This window comes from Sturnus vulgaris, chromosome 9 (assembly GCF_052056855.1).
Source record: "Sturnus vulgaris isolate bStuVul1 chromosome 9, bStuVul1.hap1, whole genome shotgun sequence".
NCBI lineage: Eukaryota > Metazoa > Chordata > Aves > Passeriformes > Sturnidae > Sturnus > Sturnus vulgaris.
Window position 1 is genome coordinate 28333710 of NC_142251.1, and position 16419 is coordinate 28350128.

Here is a 16419-nt window from a genome sequence, read left to right on the forward strand (position 1 = left end):
CAATAAACATTAAATAAATACAGAAGACTAAGCAAAGGGTACCAACCCTCCTGCGAGGTCAGGACACTTTTTACTGTAAGTTAAATCTCTATTGTCTTGAACTGCTGCTGGTCATATTGACGCTCAAGTTTAGAAACTTAACTTCTGTGTACATATTTAGGGTTGTGATAATTGATAAAAGCTTCGTGTTAATCACAAAAGCATTGGGGTTCATATAAACCAGAATACTAAGCTCTGAACTGAAGCACGGACTCTAGATAAAGGAAATTATATGATAAAATAATTCTATTTAAAATCGCCTTGTTATATTATGTTGTATTATGTTACATTATATTATCTTTTCGAAATAAGTTGTATCGGCTACCAGCTTGCAAAATCAGACTTCCCTATAGCCCTTCCTGCCTTTGTCTGATCAATACTGCTTATCTCAAGGACCAAACTCCCAGAACTTCTCTGGTGGTTATCTACAATGGCTGTCTGTGACTGATTATCGCCCAGAGGGTTTATGAATTTGTGTAAGGATGTTTATTCAACCACCACTGCTTATGACAACAAAAAACCAAAAATTATTGATTACAACGAGAACCCACAGTATAAGAAGAGGCTGCAAACCAAGGTTGGGTGGAGCGTGGAGTGGGCGGTGACCCCTCACGTTCCCCAGCGCTGCTTGCTCTGTCTATATCAAATAAAGCAATCTAAATTTTGCTGAATATCGAGACTTTTGTCTCTCATTTATAACAGAGTGGAAAAAAAACCCCAAAAACCAGCTTCTTCCTTTAATTTCCCTTCATTTCCCGATGCCTCGCAAGCGAGCAGCCCGTGAGGGGCCGGGAGGCGGAGGGGCAGCGCCTCCCCCGCGCCTGCAGGGGGCGCTAAGGGGGAGGAAAAGGCGGGGCGGGGGGTGAGGGAGGAGCGCGGCGCGCACGCGCAGGAGGAGAGGCGGCGCGTGCGCAGAGCGCGCGCTGGGAGCGCGGGGCGGGGCGGGGCGGTAGGAGCGGGGCGGGGCGGGGCTCGCGCTCTCCCTGGTAACGAGCACCGCGCGCGCGGGGCCGCGCCCTGCCCGGGCCGCCGCCCCCCCCCCATCCCCTCACAGCCCCCGCACCGCCGCCATGCAGAGCGAGGACGCCCGGTACCTCAAGAGGTAACCGGGGAGGATGGGCACGGGGCGCGGCGGTTTGTGCTAGGGCTGGTCGGGGTTGGGGGGAGGGGGGTGGTTCTTGGCGGTTGAGGCGGATGGAGTGTGTCAGGTTATGGAGTGGGAGACATACAGGTGCTGCGGGGCGTTCGCAGAGGGGTGGGTGGGCGGGCGGATGTGGTTGGAGGAATATTGGGGAGCTGAGGGTGTGGTGGCTTGGGGATAGATGGTTCATTATAGTTGGGGAGGTGACAATGGAGAGTATTGCGAGAGGAGTGGTGATGAGGTGTTCAGCCTGGAGGAGACTCAGAGGTGACATTATCACTCTCTACAACTTCTTGAAAGCTGGGGTTGGTCTCTTTCTCCAGGCAGCGCTGACAGAACCAGAGGTCACAGTCTTAAGCTGTGCCAAGGGACATTCAGGTTGGATATTAGGAAAAAGTTTTTTACAGAAAGGGTAATAAAGCTTTGGAATGGTTTGCCCACCGTTCCTGGATGTGTTTTTAAAAAGCCTGGATGTGGCATTCGGTGCCATGGTCTAGTTGAGTTGTGTTGGGCTGGGTTGGACTCGATGGTCTTGGAGGTCTCGTCCAACCTGGTGGTTCTGTGTGTATTTAAAGGTGAATGGAGGCACTGCAAGTGAGGAGTGGCTGGTTCAGAAGGTGACTGGAGGTTTGGTGTAGTAAGATGGTGAGGGCTTTGGGAATGGCAGATAGATTTGTTCAGGCATGAGCCTGCCCTTCAGTCTGTTGGGCAGAAGATTTGGATGAGGACTGGGAGGGTTAGGGATGAGGGAAGGTACCAAAGGCAGGGTAGGCAGAGAGATAGGGTGGAATTTAGAGGGTACTGTGCCCTGGGGATGGCTGTGGTGGCATTTTATGGTGTGTTTGGGAGGAGGCACTGAAGTGAGAGCGGGTTGAGAGGAGAATAGGTGCTATTAGGAGGTGAGTGGAGAGGATCATTGTGTATTAGGTGCTGGGATGGAGCAGGTGGATGCTTTGGGGATCAGGGATAGGATAAGAGGCAGTAAGGGCAGGTTCAGGGAGCAGCTGGGGGACTGATTCAGAGGAAATGTTAGGAGTGTGGCATGGCAGATTGGGCAGGACAAGTGATGTCAATGGAAGAGGTGACTGTGGTGTGTAAAGTGTGTGATGTGGGTTTGATGTTGCAGATGTGATGAATGTATGGTGCCTTTTATCTGTTTGGCAGTGAGACCAGTCAGCCTAAAGAATAGGGCCTGAGTGGGCAACTCTTGGATCTCTGTCAGTTGTTTCAGAGCAAAAGTGAATCAATCCCAAAAGATGCCAGCTCATCTCGGCCCTCTGTTCAGATGTGATGTGTGGACAGTGTCACTTTATCCTGTCATGCTGGTGATTTTATCCCTCATGTCTTGAATCCTAAGGAATTCCTGCTTTTGTTTTTTACTTCCTTTCCACTTATTATTATTTCCATAACTTCCTGTTTAGACTGTTTAGGTTTTGCTTTTTCTTCCCTTACGTGCCACCTATTAAGATCCATAGTTGGAAACAGTGCAGGGAAAAAAACCCCTCTCGATAGTTTTTGAACATCAGTTCTGTCATAGCAATGCCATGATGGGTAAAAATCAAATGGCCACGCTTAATTAAATCAACAGCTGTAACTTTAGAGTAGTGCCTGTTTTTTTTAGCCTTACCTGTTCATTTGGTCTTATGTGATTTTGTAGGAATCTTTGTTTTGTAGTCATCCTTGCAACAGGTGTAGTTGTCTCTCTTTTCGGGGAGCACAAACCCAAAGCTACCTGCTGTGCTGTTTAATTTGACCAGGCTGGTGTACAAGTCTGGTATTCCTCTGCTCCCCTTTGTCATCCTCCATGGGCACTCCCCCTCCCACCAAGTCTGACTTGCTGGGATTTGTTCTTGGATTTTTACCCACGTGTGCCGTTTGTCCCACTTTTCATTAGGATAGTTTGCTTTTGCTTTTTTCCCCTAAAGGAATTAGTTAATAAAGGATATTAACACTGCAGCTTTGGTTATGTGAGCTCAGCTTGCCCAGCTTTTGTCTGTAGAAAAGGCCTTCCTCTTTTAAACCCTCAGCTGAACTGGGTTCATGTTGACAAAGCAAGCAGTGAAGTGAAAGGACAGGCTGATGTGCATGAGAGCTCCCCAGTGCATTGCTGCTTCTACTCCTTATAATATTTGCAGTTTTAAATGTTTTATGAAGTGATTTACAGAGTCAAGATGTGTAGAAAATCGGTAAAGAAGATGTTTGTAGATTTGGGGGAGAGGGGGGATTTTTTATGTGAATAAATATTTACCTCGTGATGTTGACAATCTGCAGTATTTTACAAATGAAAAACTTCAGTGGCTGGGGAGTACATTATAGTGTAGATCCTCAAGCATTTCACATGGTAGGATTTTCAGAGAGAGAACTTGGCTGTGTATTGATTTGTGACTTCATTAGCTCAGAAATAGCTCAGGCAGAGAGGGCGTTTGTCAGTGTGAGAGGGCAGAAAACCTCTGCAGCTGTAAGTTCTTCAGTTTACCCATCTGTCTCTCTGAAGGAAAAAATTAAATATGGGAAGTCCTAAAACTGTTTAAGCAGTCTTTAGCTAAGGCTCTCCTAGTGGCTAAGCTCGTCAGTAGTTTACTGTTGCCAAAGGGAGGAGGTTTCACTCCTTCTTTTCCCTGATAATAAATAGGAAGTGTTGTTCCTTTTCTGTAGAGCACTTTAATTCTGTTACACAGTGAAAAAACTTCCTCTCTCCAAAACATGGAGAGTTTTCTGTTGGATTGCTGGAATTGATTATGACAGGGATTGATGAGCCCTCATTTTGAACTCCAAGGTGACTGTCAGGAGCAGGGAAGACATGGAAGATCAAATCCTTTTGGCAGTGATGAGCTGTTAGCTCAGCTTTATTCTTCTAAAACTTTACCAAACTCCTGTTCTCTACCCATCCTTTTCTTTATCTGTAAATATTACTAAGCTGTGACTGACCAGAGCTTTGACTGTCAGGAGCCTGAGTGTTTGCAGTTGGCATCTCCTGATAGATCTTAATGTGGGAGAAATATATTTGGAGGTGGGGAGTGAGAGCTGGATTCTTTTGAAGTAGATTTACCATAAACTTTCAGTCCTGCAAGACTGGACCTTGTGAGAACAGAGAACAGGCTGTAATGAAACATCTACTTCAAGGCACTCTTAAAGGAGAACAAACCCAAGTCCCTTCAAAAAATCCCAAGTTATAAAAGGAGTTTTGCTATACTCTGATGGAAAATGTTAGTCCCTAGCATGGAGGTCTTTTTGTTTGCTCTATTGTATCTTTATGTCCTTGCAAGGCTGGTAGTTGAACTGGACTCTTCATTTCCCACAGCAGACCTTTCTGTGATTTCTGGGGGTTTTTGGGCAGCTGTATCTCAAGACAAAAGTATTTTTTGCAGCTGTATTCTGCAGAAGGGAAAGTGGACACTAAAGTAGCTGGGCAGATGGAGACACATTTCAAACATTTTCTGCTGAGAGTGGTTACACCTGTGGTTACACAGGCTGCATCTGGATTTGCTGACATTTCCAGCTTTATGAGGTTGAAGTTGTTTTCCCTGATCTAATTGACCCAATGCCATGGCTACCTGCTGTCTCCTAGATGCTCATATGACTCCTGGTGAAGCCACTTGTCATTCTCTTTATGGACATGATCTCTATAAAAAACCTGAACACTCAACAAAAAACTCACTCCACATCTCAAAAGCCAAGCCCACATTTTGGAGGTGGTTGTAATTTGCAGTGTTTTAGCAGCCTTATTTATGGCAGGACTGTACATACCCAATTGGTAGTACCAAGTGGAAAAGAGACAAGTGCCATCTTTACCAATAAACAAAAATGTGTCACTGTATTCTCTGGATGTGGTTTTGCTTAAAAACAGAAATGAGGTGTTCTCTTCATCCATCTGAGCCCTTCTTCACGACCCTTGGATCTGCATTGTTGGCACAAAGGAGGAGGGAGCAGGACAGGCCCTTTTGGCACTGACATACCCCAGAGTGCTTCCCTGGAGAATTCTTCTCCCAAGAGTCTGTAGTTGTAGAAGAGCAGGTAGACATGATTTATATCTTTTGATGGCAGTTGTTGGTTTTTTCTAATCCCTCAAGCCTGGCACAATGAAGTGAACAGTAGCAGAGAGGTTTGTGTTTCAAGAGAGAATTGTTAAATTGAAATACAATTCAGTCTCATAGAATTGTAACTATTAAGAGTTAGCCAAGAGAATGGCAAATGAATTCTATTTTTACAGAGGACTGTACGAAGTGAAGGCCCTTAGACAAAGATTTATCAATACTGACAAGGTAATGGAGAATCAACTGGGAAATTCACCTGCTTGGTGAAAGGCATCTTTTTACTCATTGTGGTGATGTGGAACAGGATAACTTTGACTTCTTTCCTGATTTCTGTGATAAAGGCTTGACCAGTGGCTTGAATATTTCTGTACTGCAGGTAACAGCCAAGAATATGCCACTAGCACCAGGCTATGGTACAGCTGTGTGGGATGGAATATGGTATGGAAGGAGAGCACTGCTTGGCTTTAGGGTCTGCATAAAACAGGAGGCAGGTAACTGATTTCTGCTCTGGTGTGTTTGCTGAGCTTTTCATTTAATCCATTTTTTCCTTTTTTGACAGGAAGGTAAAAGGAGGTAACATAGATGTGCATCCATCTGAGAAAGCCCTCATTGTCCATTATGAAGTGGAAGCAACGATTCTGGGAGAGTTGGGAGACCCCATGCTGGGGGAACGCAAGGAATGTCAGAAAATGTAAGGTCCCAGCAAACTCTGATACTTTATTTCAGTCTTTGTAGTCATAGATTCAATATCTGAGAGTACCACCTTCCTCTGAGATATTGTAGCTTATACTCTTTATGCAGTGTAGTGCTGTACTAGCAGAGGGTTTCAAAGCCAGGAAATAACATGTGCCTAGGAAGGTTAACATCTGAAACACACGTTTTAAATTGCTTTTCAGCCATGTCCTTTAAGGTGTTTTGCAAAAAAAAGTGAGGACTCCTGTTTTACATGATGGGTCGTTGAGGCAGAGAAAAGTGAAGTGATTGTTTCCTGTGCAAATGGTAATTCATGTTGGAGCAAAAAGTACCATTGAACCTCCTGACAGCTTCGTGCTCCTGCTGTTGGCTCTCCTGTTGTTTTCATCTGCCCCTGCCCAACCAGTGAATTCATTACTTTATCTGCATTTTACTTTTGCCTGGTTAATTTCTTTCAAGACCATTAAAATATTCCCCACTGGAAAAGCCCAGAGAGCTATCATAACTTCAGATTTCAAGCTGCAAGGTTGGACCTATTCTAGGGGGGGGTTTATCTCTGTACTGATTTCTTTTTGAAAATTTGAGCTGAAGTGGCTGCCTGTGTGAGTGCATGTTAGAAGAATAATTGGGGGAAAAAGAAAAGAGAATCCTGAAATTGTCACAAATTTTTGAAGCTATCAGAAGCATTCTTCTGTCATCAGATGAATCAGCATAACTTGCATTTGCAAGGTGGTGGAGTTCCTTCCTGTTCCCCCCTGCTGTTAATGCCCCCAGAGATTTCTTACTGCTCCTTGCTTGTGGACCTGGCTGCAGATCTGCCAGGTGGGAGACTCCTGACACTGCAAAAGAGCTGTGCAGACAACACCCAGAACTGTCTCTCATTTGGGACTTTTTTGTGTGCAATACCCCTTTGTGGTCCTGTGCACTTTTATGGGGTATGTTGCAAATCAATTACTGTCTTTTGTATCTAAGATGGTTGTAAGGGATCTGTTCTCACAGCTGCCTTTAATGTTGCTGCTTGTCAGCTCGTGAACAGCTACACTCCACCAAATCTGTTTGACAGTTGCTTGCCATTTGGAGTTCAGAGACACCACTTTGACATGAAAGACACAGGCACTGGCTGTATTCATGACTGTGTAAACATAATCAAAGAACTGAAGATAAAAAAAATTCGAAATCCGAAAACAGACTTGTTTGTGTTGCAGAATTCGGCTGAAGAGTCTTAATGCAAACACAGACATTGGTTCCCTGGCTCGGAAGGTTGTTGAAGAATGCAAGCTCATTCACCCCTCCAAGCTTGCTGAAGTAGAGCAGCTGCTGTACTACCTGCAGAACCGCAGAGATTCCTCAGCGGGAAAAGGTAAAAAATTCAGGAACAAAGTAGCTTGGTGCCTCAGCCTTGAGCAAATACTCTGATGTGTTTCTAGCTGAGAGCCCAATGTGCCTGATGTACCAGATCTGTGGGGATGGTGACAGTAGGGGACATGTATGTCTTATCACTCTTGGAAACAATTACGGCTTTGAAGTGAGACTGAAGGAAATTACCTTTTTAACAACCAAATTTGTTTTATTATTTTGGTTACACTTAGTACGGATGCTTCTTACTGGCTGCCTTGTGCTTTATCAGGATTTGGGAGGTACAGATTGTGCTATTGGGTGCAGCCTATTGAATCTGCCTTACAGTGACAGGAAAAGTCTCTAAGAGGATCTTCCTAGAAGGACCTCTGCCATCACCTCTTAGAAGGGTAGACAGTGTGCCTAGGCTGAGTCTGGGCTGTGTGTAAAGCTGGAGAGTTTAGAGCCTGACAAGCTTTGATCCAGTGTAGCAGACAGCCTGGGGTATTTCTCTCACCTTGTCATCTTAAGTTCCTGGCCTCTTGGTGCTCCTATTTGTCCTAAGTTCACTTTAAACTCTCTGCTCAGAGGATGGTTGAATATTTAACATGAGATTCTACATTACCTTGCAGTTATCAAGGTTTCTTGCAACCAGGAAATGGTGAGCTTTGTTCTCGAGCTGGATTCCTAATGAGACAAATTTAAAACAAAGACTTGTGTTATATATGGGGTTTGAGTGTAAGAGCTTTGCATGTTTTGCCCTCTTTCACTCTACAGTTCTGTGTCTTGGTGTGTCACAGGGCACAAGCAGAATCAGAGCTGCTGAGGTCTCACTGTGGGAGTGAGTGTTGTCACTCTGAGCTTGCTCTAAGGTTTGTCACCCTCTGTCTCCCCAGCTGACTGGGCTATCACTGAACATTTAGACTGAGTTGTCAAAAGGCAGCTGAGGATTTGTGTTACTCCCTTGGGACTGTTCAGCTTCAGAAACCTGTATTAGTCTGTCAGGTCAGCTGGACACAAAACGACTTAGACCTTGATTTAACTGGAGTGTTCATTATGAGAACACTGGATATGTGTTTGGTCTGTGTTTATGTGTAACTTAACTGCACCCATGTATTTTTCTTTATAGAAAAGAAAGAGAAAACCAGCAAGCCAAAAGATCCATCCCCATTTGAAGGAACAGAGGTAAATATTGGTGTTAAAAGAGAGATGCAAACCTTGTTTACTACTTCAGTAAGCAATTACAAAAGAGAGGAGGGGAGAGGAAATGCTGAATTCTTGTGGTTTTTTTCTTCTTGTTTTTTTAAACAAAGAACTTGGCTTGGAAATACTGCACAATGGAAAAAAATTATCTCCATAAAGGGTAAAATATTTGACTTGCATACTTGCCCCTCCAAGTATAGCACACAGCAGGACAGCCAGTGAGGTCTTGAACATCAGACAGGACACAGAGTCATGTCTGAGCATCCTTTGATTTTCAGGAATTATATCTCCTCAGATTTCCTGGTGTTCGTTGGCAGTGATTCTGCATATGTTGGGGTTTTTTAACTTGCATTTTATTTTTGCCTAAGACTGTACTCAGAAGCTGAGTGCCCTTTGCTGGTGTTGAATTGCCATTTCTCTCTGTGAAAGCCTTGCTTCTGCCTGCTTTCAGATTGATGAAGTTGCCAATATCAATGACATGGATGAGTACATTGAGTTACTGTACGAGGACATTCCTGACAAGGTGCGTGGCTCTGCCCTCATCCTGCAGCTGGCCAGGAATCCTGATAATTTGGAAGAGCTGCTTATAAATGGTAATTTTAAAACCCAATGGTAATTTCTCTTGATGTGCTGTTAATTTGTACCCAGGGAAAAGTAGTTCACCTTTAATTTGGGATTTTCTTTAGTTTGCTAGGCTCTATTTCTCTGTATGTAATAAGGTGGCCATCAAAGCCTGGCTGGGTCTCTCTACAAATGGATGTTGTTCAGACTGGTCTTAGGTGAGCCTAATACTGAAATCTTCCTGGCCTCTACAGGCTTCAGCTCTTTTTTCTGATCCTAGTTATTTTGATGCTAAATTAACTTCAGCTGGAGATGGCAATGTATTGTTGTATTCTGTAGATCAAGAAACTTACCTTGAAAGCTGACAAACTTATCTTGCAAGCTGACAAAAGTTAATTTTGTGATTTTTCTTTCCTTGCCCCTTTTGTCTCTTTTGCTGAGCCCTTATACCTTCACATCCCTTCAATAAATGATGAATTCAATACATGCTCATCTTGCAATATCACCACAGAAGATGGGATGGGAATGGTGAGCCATGAAATAATGGCTTATCCCTATGACTTGTTGAAAATATTTTAGTGCTTCGTGTTCCCAGTTGCTGCTTTTTTGATCAAGTAACATGGTGTACACAAAGAGATCAGCTAGGGGAAAGTGAATGGAAAAGTGAGATTAAATAAGACAAGGAGAAACCAAGTTATTAAATAATATGAAGTAGATTCAAAGGGAAAAATAAATAGCAAGATGGATGAGAAATACTATCTGTCAAGGTGGAATTTAAAGGGCATTTGAAAGTGAAAATGATGTTTTAGGCTGGGGGCACGATGTGGTGTGGAACACAGAGCTGGCAGAGACCACAGGATCTGAAGGTTAGTGGTAGTTTTAAGATGATTTCAGTCTTAGGCTGCACTTTGCTTCCATGTTGCTGCCTCTTAGGGTTTGTGACAGGGAAACCACCCAGAGCACTCTCTGGTACTGTCTCCAAACAGAACTCGTGAGCAGTGTTGCCTGTGAAAGTGTTCAGCTAGAAAACTGATAGATGTAGAATAAGGTGTATTCAAATTCTGAGGTTCACAAGCTAAAAAGGAGGGACACAAAATGCTGATTCTTCTCTAAATCTTGTTTCTCTTCAGAAACTGCCCTGGGTGCATTGGCTAGAGTGCTGAGGGAAGACTGGAAGCAAAGCATTGAACTGGCTACCAATATAATTTACATTTTCTTCTGCTTTTCGAGGTGAGTGCAGAGTCCCTGGATTTAGAGACTTAAAAAATGTAGTTCTGCTTAGTGGCTTTTAATTTGTTTTCTGCTTTGTGCTACAAAACTTCACAGAAACATGAAAAACACACAGAAACACTCTTGTGCCTCAGTGATAAAACTGATATAACAAAAAGAACTCGTGGTGAGGCAGTTTGTAAGGGAGCTGGGAAGAAAATGGTCAAGGTTCTGACCCATAGCTTGGTGTCAGAAATGAAAGGTGGCTGAGCTGCCACTAATTTCCATCTGCACTCCTACAGGGACGAAACAATGTTCAATACTAAAGTGAGTGCTTAATCTTCTTTAGCTATGCCCGTGTTTCAGCATACTCTGCCTAGAAATAATTCAAGCAGAAATGGCATTTACCTTGATTTTAGGTCTCTGTTATATTTCTGGTGAGGAGAGAGTCCTCTGAAGCACTTGCAGTGTGGAAGGCAGGGCTGATTGGAAAACCTTTTCCATTATGTGTGAAAATTGGAATGTGTCTTTATTTTTATCTGGAACAATAAACTGTTCCTTGTCTTTCTACAAGTTGAGAAAATGTTCATGTTTTCAGGGATTGTTCTTGTTTTAAAATAATTCTCCAGTAGGGAAGTGCTATAATGGGTCACAGTGTAAATCTGTAAATAACTTTTTTAATATTTCGTGTGGTGCAGTATTGCTACCATAGATGTCAAAATAGATATGGAGCTGTTGGCATTTATTCCTCACAAGTATTATTTCTTCAATGTAGTTTCTCTCAATTTCATGGGATAATCACACATTACAAAATTGGAGCTCTGTGTATGAATATCATAGACCATGAGCTGAAGAGACATGAGCTTTGGCAGGAAGAACTTGCTAAAAAGAAGAAAGCTGATATCCTTTTGATGTTCTGGCATAGCCTGATGGCTTCTTACTTGTCTTGATGAGTGTTGTTGGGTTACACAAGGTGAGTATACAGCAGGAGAATTTACTAGAAAGTGCAAAATACAGTTGCAGATATGAGAAAGACCAAGAGTGAAGGTTTTGGGATGTGGAAGAGGTTAAGCTGAAGCTACCAAAGCAACACAAGGAAAATAAAATGTTGTATTTTATCAGCAGTATGTCTTAGAACATCTGTGCTGCTTACTCGAGTGTAAAATACCCTGACCTAGGAGAGAAGAACCATGGCCTGGATTGCAGGTGTAGCAAGCTGGTGCAGGGAGAGACTGGGTATTCCACAGATCCCTTGATTTCACTACTGATTTAGAAACACTTTTGAGGGCAGTTGTTATCTAGCCTGTATCACTTTTCTCTGAACTCCTTAACTTCTGTAATTCACTTGATGAAGATCCTGAAAATCAAACCCTGAAAAAGGACTATGAGAAAACTTACAAGAAATATAAAGGGCTGGTTGTCAAGCAGGAACAGCTGCTTAGAGGTACCAAATCCAAATAAAAATCATTTTGTTGTTGGTAAACATGGCTGAGGGATCCTGTTTGATTCTTGTTATAACCAGGATGTCTTAAACATCCTGAATGTGTGGTTGAATTCCATTATGGAAGGAATAAGGAGAAGACAAATACTTGATCAGATTGACACTTTATTATTTTAAAAGCCATTTGTCAGAGGAAGAAGAGCAAAAGTGATCCACTCTTTGCTCATGATGTTGGTTTGGGAGGAGTTGGATATTTTGGCTTTTTAAATTTGCCTAACTTAGCTTGTATTTGACTTTTGGAATAGATTTCATTCTATCTCAGCTTTTGTGCTAAAATACAATTCATGTTAGATTGAAATTATCTGAGTGGCAGACCTATCCTGAGAGGGGCTTTTTAATGGTTCCCGTTGGAATTGAAATTAAAAAATTACAAACCACACAACATAAAAAGCTTCTAGTGATCACAATTCTAATGTTTTTTCAGAGTCACAATTAGAATTAATCTCCTTAATGCTTTTTAAAGAGACAAAAAAAAGCATTCACAGATAATTTCCTTCAAAATGCACTGAAAAGGGAGCATAATGCTCCTGAAAGTCTTGCCTTCAGCACTTAAGGTGTAAACAGAGACTTGTTTAGTTGTGTTGGTTCTGATCTGTTGGTGTGATTTGTGTTGTCCTTTGTTAGTTGCTATTTACCTGCTCCTGAACCTCGCTGAGGACACTCGCATTGAGCTGAAGATGAGGAACAAGAACATTGTCCACATGTTGGTGAAAGCACTGGACCGGGATAACTTTGAGCTGCTCATCCTCGTTGTAACCTTCCTGAAGAAACTCAGCATTTTCATGGAGAACAAAAATGATATGGTGAGGCTTGTGGCATTCTACTGCAATGCTGGAGAGGTTGGAGTTCTGAAAGCTCAGTGTGGTTGCAGGGAAGAGGGAGACATCTCTGTTTTCACACTGAGTATCTCTAGCACTGATTATCCGATTTTGTTACAAGTAAAATAAGTGAAAGAAAAGCACAGCATCCAATCATAACCTACTGCAAACAGTTTTGAGAAAATGTAATCTCAAACAGAGAATATCATGCAAAATATGATGCACAAAATTCTGAATTATGAATTCAGCACCTCAGAGTCTTGTGATAGCCCTACTTCTGGTGATGCCCATGGCTCTGTCCCCAGACTTTACTCTTGTGACATATTGTTGTTTCTGCCATATGTTGACTTGAGAAGAGAGGTATTTGTCCTTCTGGATAGGCTAGCTTACTTCCTGTATCAGTTTGGTTTTGAAAGGCACTTCACATCTGTTCCTTCCTGCTGCCAGTAGCTCCTAAGAACTGCAGGCAGTTATTCTTCATAAGCTTTTTTTTTTTGATGAAGTCTTACACTTCTGAAATTGTAGCATAATTTTTTTTGTGACTTCAAGCCCTAGCCAAGTATCTTTACAGATACTTTAATAGATGCTTGACTTCACCTTTGTGCCTCTATTACAATGTATTAGATGAAAATGATACATTTCCCTTATCCAAGAGATCAATGGTACACAGAGATTGTGAGATGAGAAGATCTGTGTAAAAGTATTAGTGAATTAACTGGACCTTTGCATGCATGTGCACTGAGCACTGCAGACAAGAAGTATCTCCCTTATTTATATATGGGACTTGGTTAGGAAAATAAGAATTAGCTCTCCAGTCCACTGATTTGCTGGCACATTTTCCCCATTCTATCTGATTTAATGGGAAGACAAATGAAACAAAGTTGTTGAATTGATTTCATTTCAGAATGTTCTAACAGCTTTGAACATGTTGGTGTGCTTCAGCTGTCTGAGCATTCCTTACTGATAATAAAGATGATGCTTTTTTCTCCATGGTATCATTAAGGAAAGCTACCAGTGAAGGAGAAGTGTTCTGATATTTGTATTGGGCAGTAATACAAAACTGTCAAAAGCAAAATGAACCAAGATTAGTTGTGCAGCACCTGATTCTAAGTAAAACTGAATAATCCATATGTATTTATAGCACGTTCTTTCCTTGGCTTTTCCAGGGCCATATTAAATTCAGAGCAGTGAGGTAGGAGTTCTTGCTATCTGATTGTTTCTGATCAAAGCTGTCCAGGCAGTTGTGTGATTATTGCACTGTGCTGTGTGGGGAAAGCTGTAGTTTCTTTTCTTAGTATTCATTCAGTGTCTATTTATAACCAGACTAGTAATGTACATGGAGAAGTGTGAAGAATGCCAAATAATTTTATGTGCCTCCTTCTGGCCAAAGAAGGATCTGGGAAACAAAAAAAATGAATGCATTTAAAAGATTATGTCAAATAAAAGCACAGAAATGTTGCTTAAAACATGATAAAAACTTTCTGAAGTCTTGCCAGTTCAGATGTGTTTTCTGGCTGGTAAAGTGAGCATGATCTCAGGAACTAATACCACTTCTCAGTTCTGGATTCCACTTTTTAATTTGAAAGTGATACTTGTTTCAAGATGACTTTCATGCTTTTATTAAATTGACATGTAGGGTGGCATCTGGGAGCACACTTCTGGCTAGGGGTTAATTTAAAATTCATGATGAAAAGGCTCAAATTCTTTTTGAATGCAAATTTTCTGTCTTTCTTAGTTGGGTTGATCTTTGACTCTACTGGCAGTTGCTGCAGGATTGCATGTGTTAAAGTTTAAATGAGTTTGCTCACCCCAATCTAGTTTTGCAGGTGATGTCTTCACCACATTCCTGCAGTATTCCAACTGTGAGGAATGTTTCCAAGACATCTGAACTGGTTGGTTCAAAACCTGTTTTAATTAATGTTTCCCAGTAACCCAATCTAGAAGACTTCAACCACAAAGGCATAAGCAAAACTACTTCAGATGAAAATGCATTAACAGTCACTATTATGGCTACAAATTGAATGTTGAAGCCAAAGTAAGTTTGGATGGATTATATCTGGGTTTTTTTTCCTTGAAATACAGGTTGAAATGGATATTATTGAAAAACTTGTGAAAATGGTACCATGTGAACACGAAGACCTGCTGAATATCACTCTTCGACTCTTACTGAATCTCTCCTTTGACACAGGCCTCAGAAGTAAAATGGTCCATGTTGGTTTGCTTCCCAAACTCACTGCACTCCTGGGTATGTCTTCTTTTGGTCTAACACAGACATTTCAGCATTTCAGTGAAGCTGTTTGCATCATGCTATGATGTACCTAAAAGTTGCAGTGTCACTTTTCTTTGCCATTTCCTCACCCCTCCCAGCTTCTCAGCATTCACATCATCTTGTTACACACAGGTTTAAACAAAGTTTAGAAGGTTTCCAGTAGAGTCACCTCTAGGGTCTCTTAAACTGTAGAATGAATCTTCTAATCTTGAAAAATTACTTCAGTAGCTACCTGAAAACCATGTGACCTGACACATTAATGATGTTTGTAATTCTGGGGAGCATCTAGGAAAATAGCCAGTGACTTCACAGAGCCTAGCTGATGGAGGTACATTTACTTATTTTTAATGAAGCTTAGTATACCTGCTGGCTCTTTTAACTTGTCCAGACAGATCAGATATCTCCCAGTTTTGTTGGTTTTCAGTCTAGGCACTACTGATTTCTAGACTTTCAGCTTGGCAGTCTCGTGTTTAAGATCATGTAAGTACATCAATTACAAGTGAAACTTTTTGTTGTCTCTAGGGGAAAGCCATGGAAACAGTAAGGAGTTTGGAAAAAGCAGAAGATTGTTCTATTTGATCAGTGCATGCTGGAGTTCTGAGGAGGGACTTTTATTGCTTTTTGTGTGTTCTCTGGCTGATGCTACCTGGAGGCTGCTCTGGTAGATGCACTAAAGGTTTAGCAGCTTTTGGCTCCAAGGATTGCTGAGTGGGAATAGTGGATCTTTGGTGTGAATCACTGATGTAAGGCATGGCTAAAGTCTGTTGACTTTGGGATGTGCTAAATCCAGTGCAGAGGGTGTATGCAGATACTGGCTGGAGCAAGGGCAGTGCAGTGGTGAATCTCAGCTTTCCCCTCTGCCTTTGAAGCCTCTTAGGGTTGTTTGTCTACTCAATTCTACTTCAGCCTCAATACAGCCTTTATTGCTGTTTAGTGAACACCATGAAAACTTAGAGTGCTTTGGAAGCTTTAATTCTGTTGCTGATTATCATATAACAGCTACCTGGTACAGCCTGAAATGCCTCATAGCCTTTTATACTTTCTGTCCCACAATCATGTTTGCTCTGGTCTGAGCTAGGACATTAAAAACTGGCATTTGAAATCCCTCTTCTTTACCCTTCTGTCCTCCAGACAATGTTATTTGATAGTAAAGTGAAATGAGAAATGGAAGCTGATGAGGAAATCTCTTTCCTCTTGTTTGAGAGAGGATCTGGTTAGTTTGATTCAGCTTGGGTTGTAAGCTTTTTGGAGCAGGAACTTGTCCCTTTTGTTCATGCAGCAGATAATGTGGTCATCTGAAGGGGGCTTCTGGGGATTTGTCACTCCAGGCAATGGCATGACAAAAATCACTGAAGTCCCTGCTCCCAGAAATTCCCTATGGAATATTAGAGTCAGACTGAACTCACCAGTTAAATATCTGCTTTCTAGTGTCTGTTTGTAATGTGGAGAGGAGCATTGCTTTCCAAATGCTGTTCTCTTAGAGTTGTAACTAGGCCCGTGTGAAGGCTGTTTAGCTCAGAAGAATTGCTTCCTAAAATTCTGTTCCTGAAGTGGCTGTTAGGGTAGTGTACTGCAAGTCCTGCTGGTACTTCCAGAATATTCACAGTGTGCTTCTT

At 42.0% G+C, this 16419-nt stretch overlaps 1 protein-coding gene across 3 annotated transcripts in view; it reads left to right on the forward strand.

Annotated features, from left to right (window-relative positions):
* The first annotated feature begins 982 nt into the window (after positions 1-982).
* The window catches only part of KIFAP3 (kinesin associated protein 3), a 66477-nt gene continuing 51040 nt past the window's right edge, over positions 983-16419 (forward strand). The window contains exons 1-10 of one of the 3 annotated variants that reach the window (XM_014874775.2): positions 983-1141; positions 5774-5905; positions 7113-7267; positions 8372-8427; positions 8897-9038; positions 10137-10236; positions 10991-11115; positions 11561-11659; positions 12341-12519; positions 14617-14779. In XM_014874775.2, the coding sequence (XP_014730261.2) occupies positions 1110-1141; positions 5774-5905; positions 7113-7267; positions 8372-8427; positions 8897-9038; positions 10137-10236; positions 10991-11115; positions 11561-11659; positions 12341-12519; positions 14617-14779 (1183 nt within the window). In that variant the 5' untranslated portion in view covers positions 983-1109. Of the gene's footprint in view, positions 1271-5773; positions 5906-7112; positions 7268-8371; positions 8428-8896; positions 9039-10136; positions 10237-10990; positions 11116-11560; positions 11660-12340; positions 12520-14616; positions 14780-16419 lie in introns of all 3 variants that reach the window. The other 2 variants (XM_014874776.2, XM_088170292.1) reach the window with 2 other exon arrangements.